General features: G+C 39.7%; 2 protein-coding genes across 2 annotated transcripts in view; one reads left to right on the forward strand and one right to left on the reverse strand.

The window, feature by feature from the left end:
- Window positions 1–19,598, forward strand: part of mtor (mechanistic target of rapamycin kinase) — a 121,470-nt gene that overhangs the window by 44,300 nt on the left and 57,572 nt on the right. The window lies entirely within an intron of this gene.
- angptl7 (angiopoietin like 7) lies at window positions 343–3,849 on the reverse strand. Its single transcript, XM_042491149.2, has 5 exons — window positions 3,310–3,849; window positions 1,989–2,089; window positions 1,691–1,885; window positions 1,235–1,430; window positions 343–1,128 (listed from the first exon to the last, which is right to left on the reverse strand). The coding sequence occupies exons 1-5, from the start codon at window positions 3,668–3,670 to the stop codon at window positions 956–958; spliced, it is 1,026 nt and encodes a 341-aa protein (XP_042347083.1). The 5' UTR covers window positions 3,671–3,849; the 3' UTR covers window positions 343–955.

Below are 19,598 nucleotides of genomic sequence, written 5' to 3' on the forward strand. Positions count from 1 at the left end.
GGTATTTAAATGCTCCATGGAATTCTTTGTTGTTCCAAAGCGTAGCGAAATGGTGTTATTGTTGTCAAGGTAGTAAACCTAAAGGCATTTAACTTGACAGCAGAATAGAGTGAGTGTGTGGTCTTCATTCCTGTTTTTGGCTGAAATGCCCTGGGACCTTTGGCCAGGATGTCAGGAGATGACCCAAGAGTCAGAGGTCGGTGGCTCAAGGCAAATGTGTCATTATTATTTGACATGAATGGGCACAAAACCTCAATTTGGCCTTTAGACTCCCTTTGAGTTTGTCATGTTTTAAGTGTGCTTTTTGACAGAGAGATTAATATTGAATTACCCATTTGAGACTTTGTTTCTTTTAAAAAATATGTTTATTTTCTATCACATAAAACAACATAATTACAGAGCTGTACACATTTTACAAGTGAAACATTTCCATCATCAATGGTTAGGGTTTTACAATAAAATGCAGCGTAATTCATAGGAAGTACCTTTGGTGGTTGATCCCATTCCAGCAACTCACAAAGATCCTTTTTAATTAGTTCGTACCAGTTCTTAATGATTTATACCTGAACCAGACCACTCTGGACTGAGTCTTGCTACTACCCATAAATGGCTTGTGTTAACTAAAAAAAAAAAAAAATCATCCTAGTGCTTTCAAGACAAATGAGAGAAGAAATTAAAATCCAGTTACCCATATGGGACAGTGGTAAAAGAGCATCTATCAAAGCTTCAGAAAAATAAAATATTTTACCGATAAATACACAAAAAGAACTACAATTTACAATCAAACACGGCAAAAAATCATGACACATTCATCTGACTGAAACTTAGACCATCACACATTTTCATTCCTTTTTCGCAGTCAAGGGAAAGCCACAATTTGAGTTGAACAGGTATTTAGTGAGATCTCTCAGCATTCATGCGTGTGATCTCGATCCAGGACACACAGCTGAAGCACTTATGGCTGAAAATCCACCGGCCGCACCTTCATCTCCACTTTCTTGAGGGAGTAGTTGGAGCCGTGCCAGCCGTACCAAGTGATCCCATCTGCGTTCTTTGTTAAGTGCTGACCATAGCGGTAGAAAATACCATTCAAGTTTGAATCAGTGCAGCAGTTGTACCAGTACCCACCTGGAAGGAGATGAGGGGAAAGAATTATGTTAATTGAAGAGTACTTGTACATGTAAAGTAAATGACTACATGGGTTGTTTCCTGTGGGTTTGCCATCATAATTTACCTTTGCGCAGGGAAGCACAATCATCCACACATTTGTCATTGTCCTTGTTGTTGGTGCTGAAGTTGGTGTTGTTGTGGTAGCGCAGGGAGTCGCCAGCGTTCCCACTGTAGTTGGCAAGGAAGAGCTTGTAGCTGTTTAACTCATTACCCACGGTGAAAAAGCCATACTGAGCATAGCGCGTCTCTCCTTCCCAGTCCTGCATTGGAAAACACATATAACATGATTTAGAGGGGGACAGTTATAAAGCCCGAGAATATTGGCTCTCAAGGTCTGCCTAATGTCTCTAACAGTTAGTTTGATTTATTGTTAATTTTCTTACACTTGGTACCCGTAGGAACAAACTGGTTCTGTGTTTATGCCCTTTCACTTTGGCTACGAAATGCTTTATGCACGGTTTTCTTGCTCTTTAGCGTCTCGGCCCACGCTTATACGAGCGCCATGTTTTCCGACACGTACCTCCATCTCAATCCTGAGCACACTGGGCTGCCTTGTTAGGCGGAAGATGTGGTCATTGCCGAGCCAGAAGTCTCCACGGATGGATCCAAATCCATTTTTGTACTGCTTCCAGTCACGGTTGAATGAAGTCAGGCCAACTTTACGCCTTTGGATCAGAGTCCAACCACCTCCATTTGTCTCCATATCGCAGAAGACCTGAAAGAATTTACCAGAATGTATCACAATGCAGATGCTTCACCATGTCACCAAAAAAACCACAAAGAAGACGTGGCATACACAATTCTGAAATATAACTTACGTTCAACTCAGGTGTTCCCAGGAACTCATCCTTTGGCAGTTTGTACTCGCCAGAGATCTTGTAGTTCTTGCTGTACAGGGATGCGCAGTCATAAATGGCATCTGGAAAAAAAAAAAAATCTCTGGAATTACGATAAAAGCATGCACAGTTTCTAAAAGTGCCATAAATTCTAGCAGCTTTATGGATATCTGAGTGATTGGGCAGATATAAAAATGACCTTTAACCCCACCAGAGGTAAAATACATCAGAACAGAGGGAAATCTGCACAGCAGGGCTCAGATTTTTGCATTGCTCTCTACTGTAACTCCTGCCACTGTATGTTGATGCCATCAACAGGGCTATGAGATCACTATAGAGCAAAGAGTCGAATTCTTCAAAAAGTCTGTGTAAGACATGGAAACCGTCCACTTCTTCTAATCTTTGCATCCCTTCCTGTTCTGCCCTCCTGTCTCTAATTTACTCGACTTTCAAAAAGGCCTCTGTGTTCTCTTTGCCAGTGACATAAATGTGCCCCTGTTCGACCACACAGTTAAGGTATTGAAATAATAAACGACGTCATGCCTGGTTAACCTCTCCGCAGCAACCAGGGCTGATTAGCGGTGTGTTAAAGTTCAAATGGATGTCTGGGATGATTTGGCTTTGGTGGAGCTTTTTATTGACAGCCCTGCAGACGGGACTGTACAGCTCCAAATTAATGCTTTTGACTGCTGTCGGGCAGCTCTGATAAATGTGCACACTGTAATTTACTGCACAGCCAATTCACAACAGTTTTTCTGAGCAATTGACAAGGCTGATTATAGTTTTTCACAGCTCAAATAATGTCTTGTGTGCGCAATACTTGGCCTATTTTACGTCTGTTTTGGAAAATTTAGGTAACACACATTCCAGTAAAATGATGGCTTATGATTTCCTCAGCTTGTTATTAACTAGAGTGTATCTTTTGAATAAAAAAAAGAATACTCCTCCTCATGAAAAGACGCTTTTTAAAATGTGATCAAACTAAAATTTGATTAAAACATAATCACAACAGGCTAAAAAAGGTTGACAGACAACTAAAGTCTTTGTCGATGTGTGGAAATAAAACACCAGGAGTGTGAATTTGACAGCATCTGCTCAACAGACAAAAAGAGGCAGGTCGCTCAAATGTGCACCAGACTCACTCATGGATTAGTTTTACCATGTGTGAACATTTTACAAACTCCAGGATGTAATTTCTGTATTTTTTTAATCTTATTTTTTCTGACACCAATCAGCAGTACAGAAAACTTTTGCCAGTACGACATTTCATTCCTACTCTATTAGCAGCTGTGTTGATGCTCACCTGATGAAGTCTGAGTGGCAGACTGCAGAGTTTGCAGCTGCATGATCTCCACACGGTTGTTGATCTCCGAGTACTTGCTCTCTGCCTCGGTGACCCGGGCTTCCTGCTGGCGGTTCTGCTTGTCCAGCTCCATTATTTGCCTCACGATGCTCATCAAGTCTGACTCCTGCTTGCGGCTCATCTCCTCGAGGATGCTGGTCAGGTTGGCCACCTGAACCTTGAGGGAGCGCACTTCATCGCAGCACTGATTCTTTGGAGGTTTTGGAGGAGCCAGTCTCTTCTTGGGATTCTGGGCCCATGTCTCAGCCAACAGGAGCAGGGAGACCCACAAAGCCACTACACTCAAATTGACCTTTGCCATTTTCTATAGAAAAGTCTCTTTACAAATCTTTTTGTTCAAAGCGGTCGGTCCCTGGAGAAGGTCTTTGCTGGAAATATCAAACAGACTTTGGCTGACCAGTTGAGTTGGAGCTCCTCTTTGACCAGCCACTCACCCAGGCTCTGTCTTATTTCCTCTGTGAAGCCCTCCTCTGCCTGAACATCTTAAATATTTTGCATGTGGGTCCTCCCCCTCTCTCCCGGTGCGCAGCAGTCACCATGCTGACCCTCTCCAACCTTCAGGGTGGAGGGCCTTCCCCATCCCTCCTCCCCCTCTCCAGCTCTCCCCTCATCTCACTTTCACTCATTCCACAGAGCTTTTGCCCACGTTTCTCTTCTCTTTGTCAGGTGTTGAAGGTTTCTGGGCAGTCATGTTTTTTTTTTTTTTTTGCCTCTGCCTGGAAGGGCAACATAAGGAGCCGAGGAAACAAAACAAACTGGCTACTGTCTGAACTCATTGCACTTCCAGTTACATGCCACTAGGCACTATGTCTTAACTCTTGAGTACATTAACTGAGTTTCTTTTTTTGCCATACAGAGGCATTGTCACAACATCTGAATTCTCGTTTTTGGCTTTAGAACAGTTGTTTGTAATTTCACTCCCTGTCTTCACACTTAAATTTACCCATTTAATGACAGATTTTACTATATCCTTTGGGCTAACCATTTCTTCTGTAAATTTGGTCTTCACATGCCACGAGATGTGTGAAGTCACTAAGCACTCTTAATTGTAGGTTAAGTGCTCCATTGATGTTACCTCTTTTTGGCAGATGTTGAAGCGGGCGTGTTTTCCGCCAAGCCTTTCAGCATCAAATTCCAAAAGGGTGTTGATACAAGGCTAAGTGAAACCTGCAGGATGAAATTAGGGCAAAATACAGTTTCCATTGAGCGGAAAGAATTTGTTAAGGAGCGGACGGGCAAAGTCTGAATATGCTGTCTACATGTGTAAGGGCTTAACATTTTGCCATCGCACATGCACTGCATTTTGTTCAAGTAGCTGAAGTGGTATACTGTTACCCACTGAAGAACCACAGAACAATTGCATGAAGTAATATTTATGAGGCTTTGATGAATAACAGAAGGCTTCTTCTGTTTTCCCTTTTGTGTTATGGCACAGACAACACTGATATTGCTTTTCTCTGTGCGTTGCCTTTTAAAAATCCACTTTTTTGGAAATAATTTAAAAGAAATATGGTATGTACTGGAAAGGAGACTAAACATAAATTTCCGCATCAATATTCCATTCTTTCTTATACTACTATACTACTTCTTCTATTAGAGTTGAAAAAATTCACAGAAAATTATTCAATCATTTTTGAACTTTTAGTTCATTTAGAGTCTTAAGTCTTAATGAAAAAATGCCTGTACAGGCATGCAAAATGAATTACAAACCCTTTTAAACAGATCACAGTATGGGGCTGCTACAAGGTCCCTTCTTATGTCTCCTTTGTACTTTTACACAGAACCAAACAATGGAGGCATCATTCCACTTCAGTCTGTGATTATAGACTGCATCATGGCATTGCGCAATCACACGAGGTGTGACATGTAACACAAGAGCATCGGCCTTAGGTGTGACATAAAACGTGCATCTGCAGCACTTCAGAAACATTAATCATGGTATTAACATGGCAATAACAATCATTCATATGGAGGCTGATCTCGTCCTCTGCGCGGAGGGTAAGGAGCTCATGGATCTAATTTTTTTCCCAAATTGCAGACATCTACGCTGTAAGCACTGCATTGATGCAAATGAAATGGCCATTGCAGTTGGAGGCAATTTTTGAACACCTACAGTTATTGAAGATACAAAGGACCTTTGTAGCAGTGAAAGTGGCATTCTTGGTTTGAACCACCATTTACAATGTGTTCCGTGAATGTGCTGCTCTTGTGTGGCTTAATAACAATGTTTGCAAAATTCCTGCTCTTCTCTTAAAACATTTTCAACATGCCAATCACTGGCTGGTGGTGAAAATAACACCTTTGCAACGTCAGACATCAGAGAAGCTTTCTTGAATCTCTACTCCTTGGAATTCCTATCCCATCCCAGCTTCCCTGAGGAGCTGCCAGCCCTGCCAACTTAAGAGGAGACGCCTTTGGAGATTAGGCCAAAGAGGTGGTTGTGGGCTTCTGGAGGGTGTCAGCCTGGGGCATTGAGACAACACTTCATGCATGACTTTTATGATATTCAGCTTTATATCATCATTGCTGGGCAAAATAGATGAACTGCCATGATGAAGTGCCAGAGTATGCTGTAAACGCAGAGACTTGTGCGTAAGAGTACTAACTGAGACATGGCTGGACCAGGACATTCCTGTCAGGTTTTACTTGAACTTTATAGCTTTTCCCCTCTCCACACGTAAGGAATAGAGTGTCTGGAAACGGCTTGGATGGAGGCGTTCGCACATTCATAGACGAGAAAAAATGTTGACAGCACAGTGTATGTATGAAACCATAACATCGAACGACTCTGTATAAGCTTTTAAAGACCAATATATTTGTCTCAAATGCTCCCCGTGGAATTATTGACCTCTTATATCACTATGTACCAATGTTTTTATGAGTGGATTGAAATCTTGTGTGGATTCACATGGATGATGCGATAGACATTCCTGCTGGGACTAAAGCTAAAAACTTGTTAGCGAGAATATTTCAGGCACTGCAACACCGTTGAACCTTTTTAACTTCTTTTTTTTTGTGTGTGAAATTCCCATAACTTTTTGGAAGTGCTGTACTAATGGATCCCTTTGAACACTCTTTAAATTTTAGACACATGATAGTTCCCAAATGTTTGCTATATTTATGTCTAGTCTTGCAATTTGAATTTAAATGTTTAAATGTACCCTACCAGGGTTGTACTTGACTCAGAATGATGCCAGTTGAATCAGATTTGGCTGTTAAATACAAATATTCGCTACTTCGTGTCCATACAAAGTTTAAAAGTCTGTACAGGCTCAGCGGGGTATTCAGTGTGACACCGGCATCATGTAATTTAGTAAACAGGCTTGTGGTGCTAACAATGGCTTGCAAATGCACAACATTTTTTGTGACACTGGATATCAAACAAAAGCCAGAGACTGTGTCTTATACACTTGATGTGAGCTGTAAATTCCCTCTGTGCCACTGCCTGCATGTCGCAGCTGCAAAGATCAGCGTAAAAGTCAAGAGCACTTGCTCCGCAGCAAAGTCTGGGGACGAAAAAAAATCAGCAGTCTCAGTCGACTGAGGGTCTCTGACTAATGATTCGAGTCCCAGACTTTTCAGGGGCAGCCTTATGCACTACCATGTACTGTACAGCACATCTGGGGTTCATTGACTTACTGATTCTGTTAAAAAGTACCCTTTAAGTGATACAGATATTAACAGAGCAGTCTGTGCGTCACCGGTACTAAGAATACAGTGGCGTGTAGTTTGGCCATACTTTTAAACATTTTAGTGCCATCTTGGCACACTGTGCTTAACTTCACTGCACCACAGACTGTGTGGGCTATAGCTGATGCTGTAGGAGTGTGAGCTTTGCCCTGAGGACAGTTGGTGAAAGTCCGCTCGCACTCACGTAGTGACAGGGCTAACTGTCAGTATCACATAGCTAACATTGCCTAATGGTTATTTGTGGATTTGAGTTGAGCTGTTTTTGTGTTAGTAATGAGACTGTTGGGATAGTTTAATGGTTTGGTGTTGGATGTTAGCTACTGCTGCTGTGTTAGCTCATGCTAAGCAGACAGATGTTGAATTGACTGTTTACTGGGAAGAGAGCGGCTCTGGAGACGGCAGCAACAGAAAGGTTGCTCATCTGGTGAAGAGTCTGGATGTTCTTAGATCAGACACCGAGCACAAAAAGGATCAAACGCAGATATCGTTTGACTGCAGATGTTTCCATACTACTTTGTACTAGACTGTTTCGTTCGATACTTTTTAAGTATCAAGTACCAATACCCAACCCCAGTCATCTAGCTCAGTTGTATGAATTTTTGTGATCCATGATTGCACAAAATTGGGATCTGAGGGGCAGATAGGGTTGATGGAATACAACAACTGTAAAGCAAAAATAAAACTCGACACGTTTACCCTAATCTTCTATCTCACTACAGTATCTCACATCACCGACAGAGGCCTCGTTTTTTTCTAAACTTCTTGTTTCTCCTGCCAAATGTTTGGCAGGCATCCCTCACTTTTCCTCACTTAGTCAGGCAAGTAAATAAGGAAAAGGTTTTGATCTTTCTGCTCAGCATCATCTTTTTGTCATGGGAACTTTATTTTGGAGCGCCAATTCCAAAATCTTACATAATTATGAAAAGGTCTGTTATAGCTTTGATGTTTCACAGTGTCGAAGCTAAACATTTGGATGTGTATACCTCTTCCTCTTCTCCCTGAATGTTGCTGGCCACTTTCTACGACTGGTCACCACTTTGCAATTCCCCATTTACTTTTTTTTTTTTTTTTTTTTAAATGTTGACATGTGCTTTTAGTTTCCTGTATTTGTTTGATTTGTGAGACGCATATGGGAGTAATAAGCCATTTGTCGTCAAACATAATCGGCTGCCTTCATGTTCAGTTTGTTGAAATGCTTTTAATTGCCAGACAAATTTTGCTCTCTGATTAGATCGTAAACATGATCCTCCTCTCGATTTCCAACAACTTATGGTCAGCCCCTATATTTATGTGGTTCAGTCACATGTACCTACTGGTGCTTTTGCAGGGGGAAGTTCAGTCACCACATCATTTTCTCCTGGATATTCAGTCTTCCTTTTCCATGATATTATAAAATCTTTTGATGGTATCTATCCAAAAGAAGCTATTTAAAGGTAATCCAGTTAAGATAAGTATCTTTGCTATGATATGTCAAATAGAATTGAGTTATACTAAAAACTAGTTTTTGCTGCCAATTTAGAGACAAGTCATACATTTAAAAGAATCTGACTGTTTGCTCTATTTTTAGCATTTTTGCCTTAGCGCCCGTCTAAATAATACTCTACTTCTACTTCAGTTGGCAGATGTTTCCAACTGTTCAGTAATGTAACATTTTCATGGTGCATTGTGCCTGTTGACCTCCCTGTAAATCTTAAACTTTAGTCATTGATGTGCGTCAGTCTCTTTTGGAAAAATGTGAATAATTTGCTTTCCTGGATTTTCTCATTGCCCTGACTGCCCTGTGAGTCACATCTCACTCTCCAGCAATGCATCCCAGCGGCATCGCTTTCCTCTGCTCCTGGACTCTGTCATTCAGTGCTGCAAGAGCAGCAAAGTCCAGATGGGTGCTGTTTTATGTGTTTAGCATCACGCTGTTTTTCCTTCCAAAACAGCTTCTTTAAACACCATTTACCCTCTAACTATGTCTCACCAGGCCCTGTGTGAAGAATGCACAGCTCCTCTTAACATTAGAGGTAAACACTAACCAAAACCCCCTTCTTTATATGACTTCCTCGGAAAGCCCACACATTTCATTGAACAGGTTTTTTCCTTCGCCGTTTAAGACAAGTCCAACACCCCGCTGTGCTAATTGCCGAAGTCATCTATGTTTGATAAGCTTGAGCTGACAAAACAAAGTGTTTTTAGTCAAGACATTCTCACAGACAGCTTTTGTGTCCCTAAATACACTGGAAAAACGTTTTGTAATCAAACGGTGACCACTGGGGCCAAGCTGTCAGCGAAACACTCATGGGTTCAATTACAGGAAAGGCAGGAGGTGAAAAGCAGGAGCCAGTGGATTCCAGGGTTTCTATCACAAAACTTTGAATTATATAATCTTTATTAACAGTAACCTGTTCCACCTGTCAGCTCAGTCCGCACAGAAGAATTTGAAATGTACAAATTGTATCACGTTGGCTCATTTAAAGGCATCACATTTCCTTGAGGTGCTCACATTCAGTGTTTTATGAATCATTCATGTATCCTGTGATGGAAATTGGAAATGTGTTCACTATGATTCACGTTCTGATCATCATTTAGTTAGAACTACCATTTAAAGAAGTTTTTCACGGCTGGAAAATGGTATTTTAATAAAACTTGACTGTCAGTGCAGTAGAAAGACACATAATTTGGTGCTATATGACCAAGGAAAAAGGTAAGGACTTTGGCATTTGCGTCTTTTCAAGCGGTAAAAAAACCTACAAATACCAGAATTCACTGCCTAAACCCTACCGCGGGTGGGAGACAATATGTAAGGTCGTCCTTTTTGACACAGAAAGCAATATGGCAGCTCTGTGGTAGAAAACAAACTGGCATTACAGTTAAACAGTGCACTAAAGTATGTTTCTGAAAACATTTGAGGCAGGAAATACGCAATGCAGTAATAGAATCTGGTTTATATTTGATCTAATGTTTTTCAGCTTCCACTTTTACAATATAAGTAGCGATGTGGTTCCCACTTCCTCCTTACAAACTCTTGTATTACAGCTAAACAGTACACTAAAATATGTTTCTGAAGATAATTTAGGAAATATAGTCACAAAATCTTGGTTTATTTTTAATAAGCACTGTCTAGTTTTACAGTTTGATCTCAGTTTTTTCATTTTAGAGAGAAAGAGAGAAGCGGCTCTCCTTCAATCTGCTTTTATACTCCTTACATATGTGGTGGTGGCGGCGGCATGCAAAAATGAAGAAGTACAATCTGTAGTTGGAGCAATATAAGAAAGCAACCAGATATGCTGGATTTATTTCAGATTATTGAATACTTTTGGTTTTAGTAGTTATTTACATGCAACCCAGTATATCACAGTTTGAATTGAAATAGAAATTAGTGCGCGACAATGCCTTTAAGCTATTATAAAATTACCATGGGATGAATATTACCTTCGTGCAAGATATATGACACCAAAGGCATGTAACTGAGCTACCAGGGATTTGGATTTCAGAATAATACAGTGGATAATAATCTTCAGCTCAGTTAAACCAGGTCACGTTTAGGGGTTAAATAAACTTTTCCATATTTTCCATAATGAAGGAGGCAGTATGCACCGGGGTGTGCGGCTCTTAGAGTGTCAGTCTCCATGCCCTGGCAGAACGTCAAGAGGTCTGGTGGCTTAAGCTGGTGGTGATGGTTACCAGGTGGTGTCTGTTGTCACACAGCACTGCAGGTCAGGCAGCGGCCGTCTGCTCACCACTCGACAAACCAGTAGCGGGGATAAACAGTACTGGAGGGAAAGAAGGCTGGATTACCCACTATTCCCCCTGCTTTGAGTGAGCACAGTTTGCCACGTGGAACTTCAGAAAGACATTTCGTGACACTGGGATGTTAAAATTGTTTTGTCACGTCACGGGGGAAGAATCTAAAACAACTTTTTTATTTAATAAATTTAGGGATCCCATTGTTTTTTTAGCTAAACATTAAGTGTTTTTAAGCTCTGGTGCAATGGATGACATCTCAGGCTTAATTAAAAAAGCTGTATAAGCTTTAACTCCAACTCAACTTTATTTATAAAACCGTGTAGCCCAAAATGCTTTACACAGCAAAACTGAAACAATAAAAAAAAATTACAAGCTAAAATTAAAATAAAAAATATACAATTTTGCAATAAAACAATATAATGTTCAAAATCAATAAATTAAATATAATAAAATCAAGTGACCAGTGATAAAAATAATTTAAGAGCAATTATTAAACCATAAAATTAAGACAAAAATTTCACTTCAAATTAAATGAACTAGTTAAACAACTTTTGTATCTATCCCCACTTATTTAGAATGGATTCCTCAATGCATTTGAACACAGTGTAACAGGTATGTGTTTAAATACTATACATATAGGTACTTTTGCCTCTTTGACTAACAGCTGGTGTTTTGTGACCACTTTATGACTGATCTAATCCTTTTGTTTAAATAAGACAGCTGCACACACTGCTTGTTTTAGTTCAGGAAAAAAAATCATAGTATGAGTCAGTTTCAGTAGAACAAAGAATAAATGCATCAAAGTACTGGCATCTGAAAATGCAGTCAATATGTTGCCTGCAGAAACTCATGTCCTTCCAAAAACATAGTATACAGATCTCTTTGTCCACATAGCAACAGCAGCATTCCAATGAGGTAGCTGTCGGGACTTTTTTTGGGGGGGCACTGGAGACTCTTTGTTCTGTTGGCCTCTTGACCTGAAGGTGAGGAACCCAGGAGACACATTCTGCAGTGGTGTCCCAGTGTGGTGATAGTGTGGTGTAAACATGGGCGGAATGGTTTCTCCGGCTGATGTCTCAATGGCCCACTAACACGCTTAGCTTCCTTGAGGAAAAGAAAAACTGAAAAATGCATGAAATTATGCAACAGATGATCCACCTGTTTTCTCTATATGTACAATTTCAGCAGGGGCATTATTGCAGTAACCTTGTTCAAAATACAAGCCTATAATGTCTTGATTTGTCCTTTTAACATGTATGAAGCTACATTCCAGAGGACTTAGCTTCATGACAGGCTTCACTGACAAGAGTTGCTCTTGGTCATTTTGAAGAAATTGTTTCAGAGTTAGGGGATACTAAGTGTTTCCCCATGCTGCAGCATCTGCTCAGTGACGAAACACCCGCCTTTTAGTCTTTCAAGAAATCAGAAACAAAGGGCTACTCAGAGGCTGTCAGAGATGAGTTCAACCTTTCTTTAGCCACACACATCCCTGGGCAATCTGGAAGGAAGCGGGTGAGGTAACCACTTCCTATGCCTCTGTACTTATCTCATGCAGTGATGCACTTCTGTCTCAAGACACACAGAGGCCAAGATCTGTATTCCATAATGACAACATGTTGTTCATTATTTCCATACAATATTTGAGCATGACAGCACTGAAGATTTATGTAGTGTTGATGAAGTACAAGTTTAACATTCAGGTCCTTCATATAGATGTGTTGACTGACGCTGTTCAGATATGATAACGTATGTTGCGATATTATCCCGATGAAAGATTGCGCATTTGTAACAAGACAACATTTAATAGACCTGTGTATCTGTAGTTTTTAAATGGTTTGAATCGATTTTGTTTGGCCTTTTAAATTTTAGACTCTCAAAAGCAAAAGGTCAGATGTAAGATAAAGCAGCAATATTGCTGAGATAACTCATTTGTACCAGGCATTATGCTTTCAGTTTATCCGTCTGGCTGTCCTTTTGTCCCATTCTTGTGAATGCAGTATTTGATGAATTCATTGAGGGAATTTTTTTCAAATTTGGCACAAACATCCATTTGGACTCAACAATGAACTGATCAGATTTTGTTGGTCATAGGTCAAAAGTCAAGGTGACTGTGACCTCTTCTGTCTCATTCTAGGGAACGTAATATCTCAAGAACACCCTGAGAGAATTACTTCAAATTTGGCACAAATGTCAATTTGGACTCAAAATGACCTGATTAAATTTTGGCAGTCGAAGGTCATTGTGACCTTGCAACTATCTCATTCTTGTGAACAAAATATGTCAAAAACACCATGAGGGTATTGCCTCAGATTTGGCACAAACGTCCTCTTGAACTCAAGAACGAACTGATTAGAATTCGGCGGTCAAAGGTTTAAGGTCACTGTGACCTCACAAAACGTGTTTTGGCCATGCTACTTATGACAGAATTTCACACACATATCTTATAGGACAAAATTATGAAGTGATGATATCATATATCCAAAAGATCAAAGGTCACTGTCAATATTACATTATAATATTCTGCAAAAACACTTTTCTGGACATTACCAAAGGTCATAACTCAGAGACAGAAGGAGAGACATTTGGTCGTATACATAAATGGTGACACTAATCTTGAAACTTAGGGGATTGTATAGATTTTCTGTGCCGCAGGGGAAGGCGTGTGTGAAGCATCCAAATTTTCACAGACCCAACTGTAAACTGCAACCTGATGGGTCTGCCGAGGCGTACGACTGCTAGTGGTAATTTTAGTTTCTTTATACTTTGTTGAATTTTTAGTTTAATTATTTTATTTAAATTTACTTTATTTCCATTCAGATGTTTAAATTAATTGCCAAAGGAATGAAAGTAAAGCGTGTTGATGTGTCTCTGTATTTGAGAGGGCTTATAGAAATAAACCAACCTTGCTTTTCCCTGCTTTCATTCATCATCTGATTCACGTGTCAACAGTCGGTAGTATGGTATCATTTCCTTTCAAAGCTCAGTCACGCTGTTAAAAACAATATCCAGCTGAAAAAATAGGAGACTTTTGGGCCCATTAATGTCAATCATTTTCCAATTGCCCATGACTGATGTCTTAGTGGGATTGTCGGTGCAACTCTTTCTGGACAGAGAAGGAAAACAAAGCTAGTTCCTGCTGCACTGATACAAGTGATACAGTGAACAAAGGAGCATTGTGTGTGTGTGTGTGCGCGTGTGTTTTTGGTTTCTGAGGATTTAATTTTTGTGCTTGTTCCACCTGTTAGCCAAACTAAATTATTAAAATAAAGCTCTCTGTAGCAACTTCCAGTTCTTGACATGTTCTCTTGTAAACATGAGGTAATCTCGGATGGAATGTTTATTTACTTTTTCTGAAAATGTCCGTTTTATGCCCGTGGTCTTGTGAAGTGTTTGTGTCAGAGACAATGTTCTGTTGTCACGTAGTGAGTTTTGTCATGACAGCAAACTTCACGCAATTTCTCATCTGCTGTCTGCTCAAACAAGGCCTGTGCAATGGAAACAGCTTCCCCCCAAGGTGCTAGATAGTTGGGTTCATTCTGCCTGGGAAAATTACTGATTGCATTTTGGCTGCCCCACGAATGAACAGCTCTTTAGGCACAAAGGCCAAAGAAGTGTCAGACAGTGGAGTGTCACTTTTCCAATTCCCTGCAGTGGAGCAAACGTTGAGGCTCGGTGGTGTGAAAGTTCTGCCACTGTAACGAACCAGCCAAGCAAGTGCTGTTTTGGCTCAGTCACATCCTCCAGCAACCAGCTTCAAACCAAACCTTTTATAATGTATAGGGGCAGCTTCTTCTCTCTTGTAGAATGACTTCTTGGGCGGCTCCATCAGCTACAGCTCAAAGCCTTCTTTTTGGCCGTTTCAACAGCTTTGTCCTTAAATACCCCTTTTACCATATGTGGTCTGCGTTTGTTTCATATTTAACCTCTACACAAGGTTAAATGAATTTGAATTGGACTTTTTTTGTGTGCATGCTTTAACAAAGCAGGAAATTCCAAAATAATGAGAGACCTGCAGGACAGGTGTCAGTCCACTGATGGATCAGTGTTCTTCCATTGTGAGCATGATGTTAATGTTACATAAGATGTTTTTAAAAAATATCCAACTCACAAATATGATTACAGAATTAAAAATTTAAAAAAGATCCCCACGTGAATCAATTGATTGGACCTTGATTCGACTTTTCCTTTAACACTGTTTAGATAGTCATTCCCATTTTGAAGTTATTATGTTCAACATTAGGCAATGGAGTCAGCACTTGGCAAGCAAAGAGCCCAAAAATCAGCAAGGATCAAGTGGATATCTCCCTAATTAGATTAGATTAGGTCCAGTAGTGAAGCCCGAGTTTTCCTCTTGGTGAGATTCACGTACATTTTAACCTATTTTGAGGGAAATGTCTGCAATTTTCTTAAGGATCATGCTCTCTCCTCAGTGAAAAAGCAGAACCACTTTAGGATAGTTGCGACGGGGATTATGGATTATTTTATTGGAGTAGGGGGGATTTTCTTTCTAGAGTTTAACATTTAAAAGGAAACAAAATATAGCTGTACTCCTTCTTGGTGCTGTCTGACCCGAGGTAATCATGGCTTAATGTGTTATATAAATCAATCTAATGTACACATGCTGGTTTAGAGTTTGCAGTGTGATAAATCATTTGTGTAACACTCTTGGACACACAAGTAGAGCATAAGTGATTTGTTTTTTCTCAGCGTTGAGAATTTAACAGTTTTAAGTCCCACTTTATGGAGTAATTTGTGATTAAAATATGCTGAAAACATAAGCCATCACCATCACTATGTTTTAAAGTTAAAAGCCAGATACAAGGTCTGTTTAAGGTGATTGTTTTTCTTTCTCCTCTGGTCAGAGATGTTTGAATCGCAATAGTGCAGGGCTCTGTTTTTGTAATATAAGAGGCAATAAAAATTCCCAGATGTAAAGCGAGCTGAAAGACAAACTGTTCTTTTTGGCCAAATGTAGGTATAGGCTCGGCATTTGTCCTGCAAAATATGATATTTAATCCACTCATAGGATCTTCTATCTATCTATTCATCTTCAAATTGGCTCAATTTTTTTAAAGATGGGAAGATGGCACTGGTAATGAAAGAAGAAATTCTGCAAAATATATATATAATTTTTTTAAATAAAACAAAAGAAACAAAAAAATAAAAAGAGTAAAAAAGACAACAACAAATAAGTAAATGAAATGAAAAAGTGCTAAACAGTTGTAATAAAAAAAAGTAATGTAATGATGATATTATAAATATGTTTTTTCCCCTAGCTTTTTTCTTTTTTTTGTCCTATTTTTTGCAATTTGGGGAACATTTCTTCCCATGTTGCATGCTGAGTTTTTCCCCCATGTTTTTGAAGAAATCACACCCATTTTCTCAGGGTTCAAAGGTTTATATAGTCTCACTGACCTTGCATGCATTTATAAAGCCATATCAAGGATATCCTCTGCTGTGTGCTAACCTCATTCATGGTTTCAAATTAAACCTCAAAGAAATCTGATTCAGGATACACTGCACATTGTCTAAATTTCACGGCATGGTATAATAAATCATGACGGTTTTACAGGTGATGGAACTCAAGCTCCGACTTGTCCATCTCTCACACAAACACACACACACACACACACACACTCACACACACACACACACACACACACACACACACACACAAATCAGTTAGGAAGTGATACTGGTGGCCCTGCACAAGAGACAGCGTTGACAGTGGTTTCAAGAAGTTTTCTGCTTGCTAATAGTTTGATGGAGTTTTTACTTGGGGAGAACGTTACGTGAGCCTTGTCATCTGGATGCGTTTAGACTGCGTGTGCGCAGAGCTGGCAGCCAGATGGCTTCAGCTGAGGGACAATGAAATCTCCTGGGTCCGCAGGAGAGAAAGCCCTCATTCTGATTTGTCTCCTCAGATGAAACCACATCTGGGCAGCTTTAGCATACCTCGGCAGCTTGTGTGTGGTGAGACAGGAAGGCCTTGCAATTCTCTGTTCAGTTGCTGCTGAGTTGATTATTTGAAAACAAGTAGTAATTTGTTGGTCCAGTAGAAATTACACAACATGCCCGTTTGATATCGTCAGTGTTCGTCAGTGTACTGGATGGTAGTTGTGTTTATTGAGGGCTATAATTTAATTGCCTGCTGAAAGAGTGCATGGCTCTCTATCAAGACCCCCGAAAGTCACAGACGAATGCTTATTTACTAAAATGAGCTCACTTTCTTGTGTTATGCAACGGCAATCTGTCTAGTTTGATTTCCTTCAGGTCCTTAAGTGGTGCACCCCCCCATCATCTGTTTACACCAGAGTCTTTTGAAAAATCACCTCCAATGCTACAGTGCATGAAAGGACAATATTCATTGTCACGCAAGACCAAAAACTATGAAGCATATCTGGCGCCACTGTTTACTTTAGTGTGTGATACATCATAGAACTGTAACACAGTTTCCTTTTAAGACCACTTCAGCACTTCAACAGAGGTATTGTGGGTTTTTTTTTATTGTGGGTTTTTTTTATTCGCCAATAACTTTAGTAACATCATATTTCATGTTGGGCAGCTTAGTGGTGTCGTGATTAGCACTTAAAGTGAAAGGATAAGCACCTACTATATAGCTAATGGATGGATATTCCATGTGTTATGCTCATGTACTAATTTTCATTTGAATAATGGCGCACAAGATAAAGCGGTTCTCTTTTATGACACTACATTTCTGCTGCATGGTGACTTAAGCTACCCCATGTGGCTGAAATTGTTTTTCTTGTATACAAGCACCACTCCGATATTCGTATCTGTATGTGTTCATTATCAAATAGTGTCTTAATCATGGGATGTTTTTCTGTTAATACAAATAGTTAAAGTTCCAGTCAAACCGAACTTAGTGTTATTGCCTTCAGGGCTGTGACGTATTTTCCAGTGACGTGGAATATTGTAGCAGTGTACAGTTACAAGAGGGAATTTAATGCCTTTGCAATTAAGTTAGGTTGCTAAAAAGTGGGTAGGCTCAGGCGTATGTCCAAATCTGGGTTTTTTTTGTTTGTTTGTTTTTTTTCAAGCTCCGAGGCTAGGAAATGAAGCCAATGCAGAAGTGACGAAAACTGCACTTCATCAAATAGTTACTTGAGGCTGGCTCCAAAAACAGAGTCAATCCCCACAGACCCTCATATTAAAATGCTCAACTCTACAGCAGAAATAAACATATTTATAGCCTGGCACAAAAGATAATTTTGGTCTCCGTAGCTAATTTCAACATTAATGACAACTGTTTGGGGATACATTTTTTTAAATATCTGATTACATTTTATTAAGGCCCAAAGTAACATATATTTAAGAACAGGGCTGTTTGATTGACAGGCTGTCTGCAAGGCCTCACTATGGTCTATGAGTCAGATCCACCCCTCGCTCCTTCACAGTCCAATCCTCTCATCCAAATATGGTCCCTCCTGGCTCCAAAAAGCAAGACGGTGATGGCTGAACTCAAAGCTTAAAGCGGCAGTCTAAAAAGCAGTGGGTGACGTCACAGTGGTAATGTCCATTATTTACAGTCTATGGTTTTTCTTTAGCAGAAATGTGGTGGCAGGCAGCTGGGGAGCGCCTCATTCTGATGTTGCCATGTGTTGGCTCTGTTTCCATGACAACAATTTCTTGCTTAGTAGCCAGCATAATGCTATTTTCACAGAGATTTGACTAAACAGTTGACAACAAACTTACTACAGAGATAAAAGTACAACGCTCGCCAGCAATATTCAGTATCAAATAGGCTTTTCTGTCTTTGTTGTGATTTGTTTCTGACTAACATGTTATAGAATCTAAAGGAGCCACGTTGGGACTTAAAAAAAAAAAACAAGAACCAAACTATTATTTGGACACGAGCCCTTAGAGTTTAGCACGTTATGGAGCTAAAAAATATTATTAGCTCCACACATCTCCCTCACCATTTGATCTGGAAAGGGATGAGGGAGAAATTAATGAATTAGATCTAACAAAAAAACATCTCTTCATATCTCTTCATATTGCTTTGTTTGTACTAAAACCAACAAATGCTGAAGTGTGGTTTTATATCACCGGTGTGATCATTATTTTGATTGCATCAACTTTTGTAAACGCCCCTAAGTTTAGGCTGAGTCATCAAACATTTGAAGCTGTTTTTTTTAATTTGTTTGTTTGTTTGTTTTTTTTAAGAAAGAGAAAAGAAAGATTAGAAAAGATACATTTTTCTGACGTAATATTTGGCATATAACAAGATATTAAAAAGGATTATAATTCAGAAAATGTCATTTTCATGTCACAGGGTCTTTGAAATTGATTATACATTACACTGAAATTTTATCTTAATCAATTACAGCCAGATTTTAGATCGTAAAAGTAAAAATATCCCAGGCATCAGCACACTTGTGTCTGTCAGTACTCTTAATTTAAGCTCCAAATCATTATCAGGAGAGAATCAGCCTGATCTGTGTCTTCTTGGTTTCACTAAGTCTTTCCTGGTACACATATTGGCACAGCTCAGCGCAGACCATGAAGTCAGCAAGAGCTTTTTGAAAGTTATCTCCAGGGGTCAGACTGTCTTCTGTTTCCAACTACTTACATGATAGCTCCTGTTGTGATTTTTTGTTATTTTGCTTGTCATCATGCAGGCCCTCCCCAGCAGCTCCTTAGGCTTTGGCATGACCACTTGCTGTGCCATTTCATCACATTTTTTGGCCTTTACCCCGCGTCAAACCAGGCTTCTGACATATATGCTCAAGTATCCTTCATCAACTTTCGCCTGCTGTCCTCAGGAACTCCACTGCATACCA

The sequence above is a fragment of the Plectropomus leopardus genome, chromosome 9, assembly GCF_026936395.1.
Source record: "Plectropomus leopardus strain MGB_pleo_1.0 chromosome 9, ASM2693639v1, whole genome shotgun sequence".
Lineage (NCBI taxonomy): Eukaryota > Metazoa > Chordata > Actinopteri > Perciformes > Serranidae > Plectropomus > Plectropomus leopardus.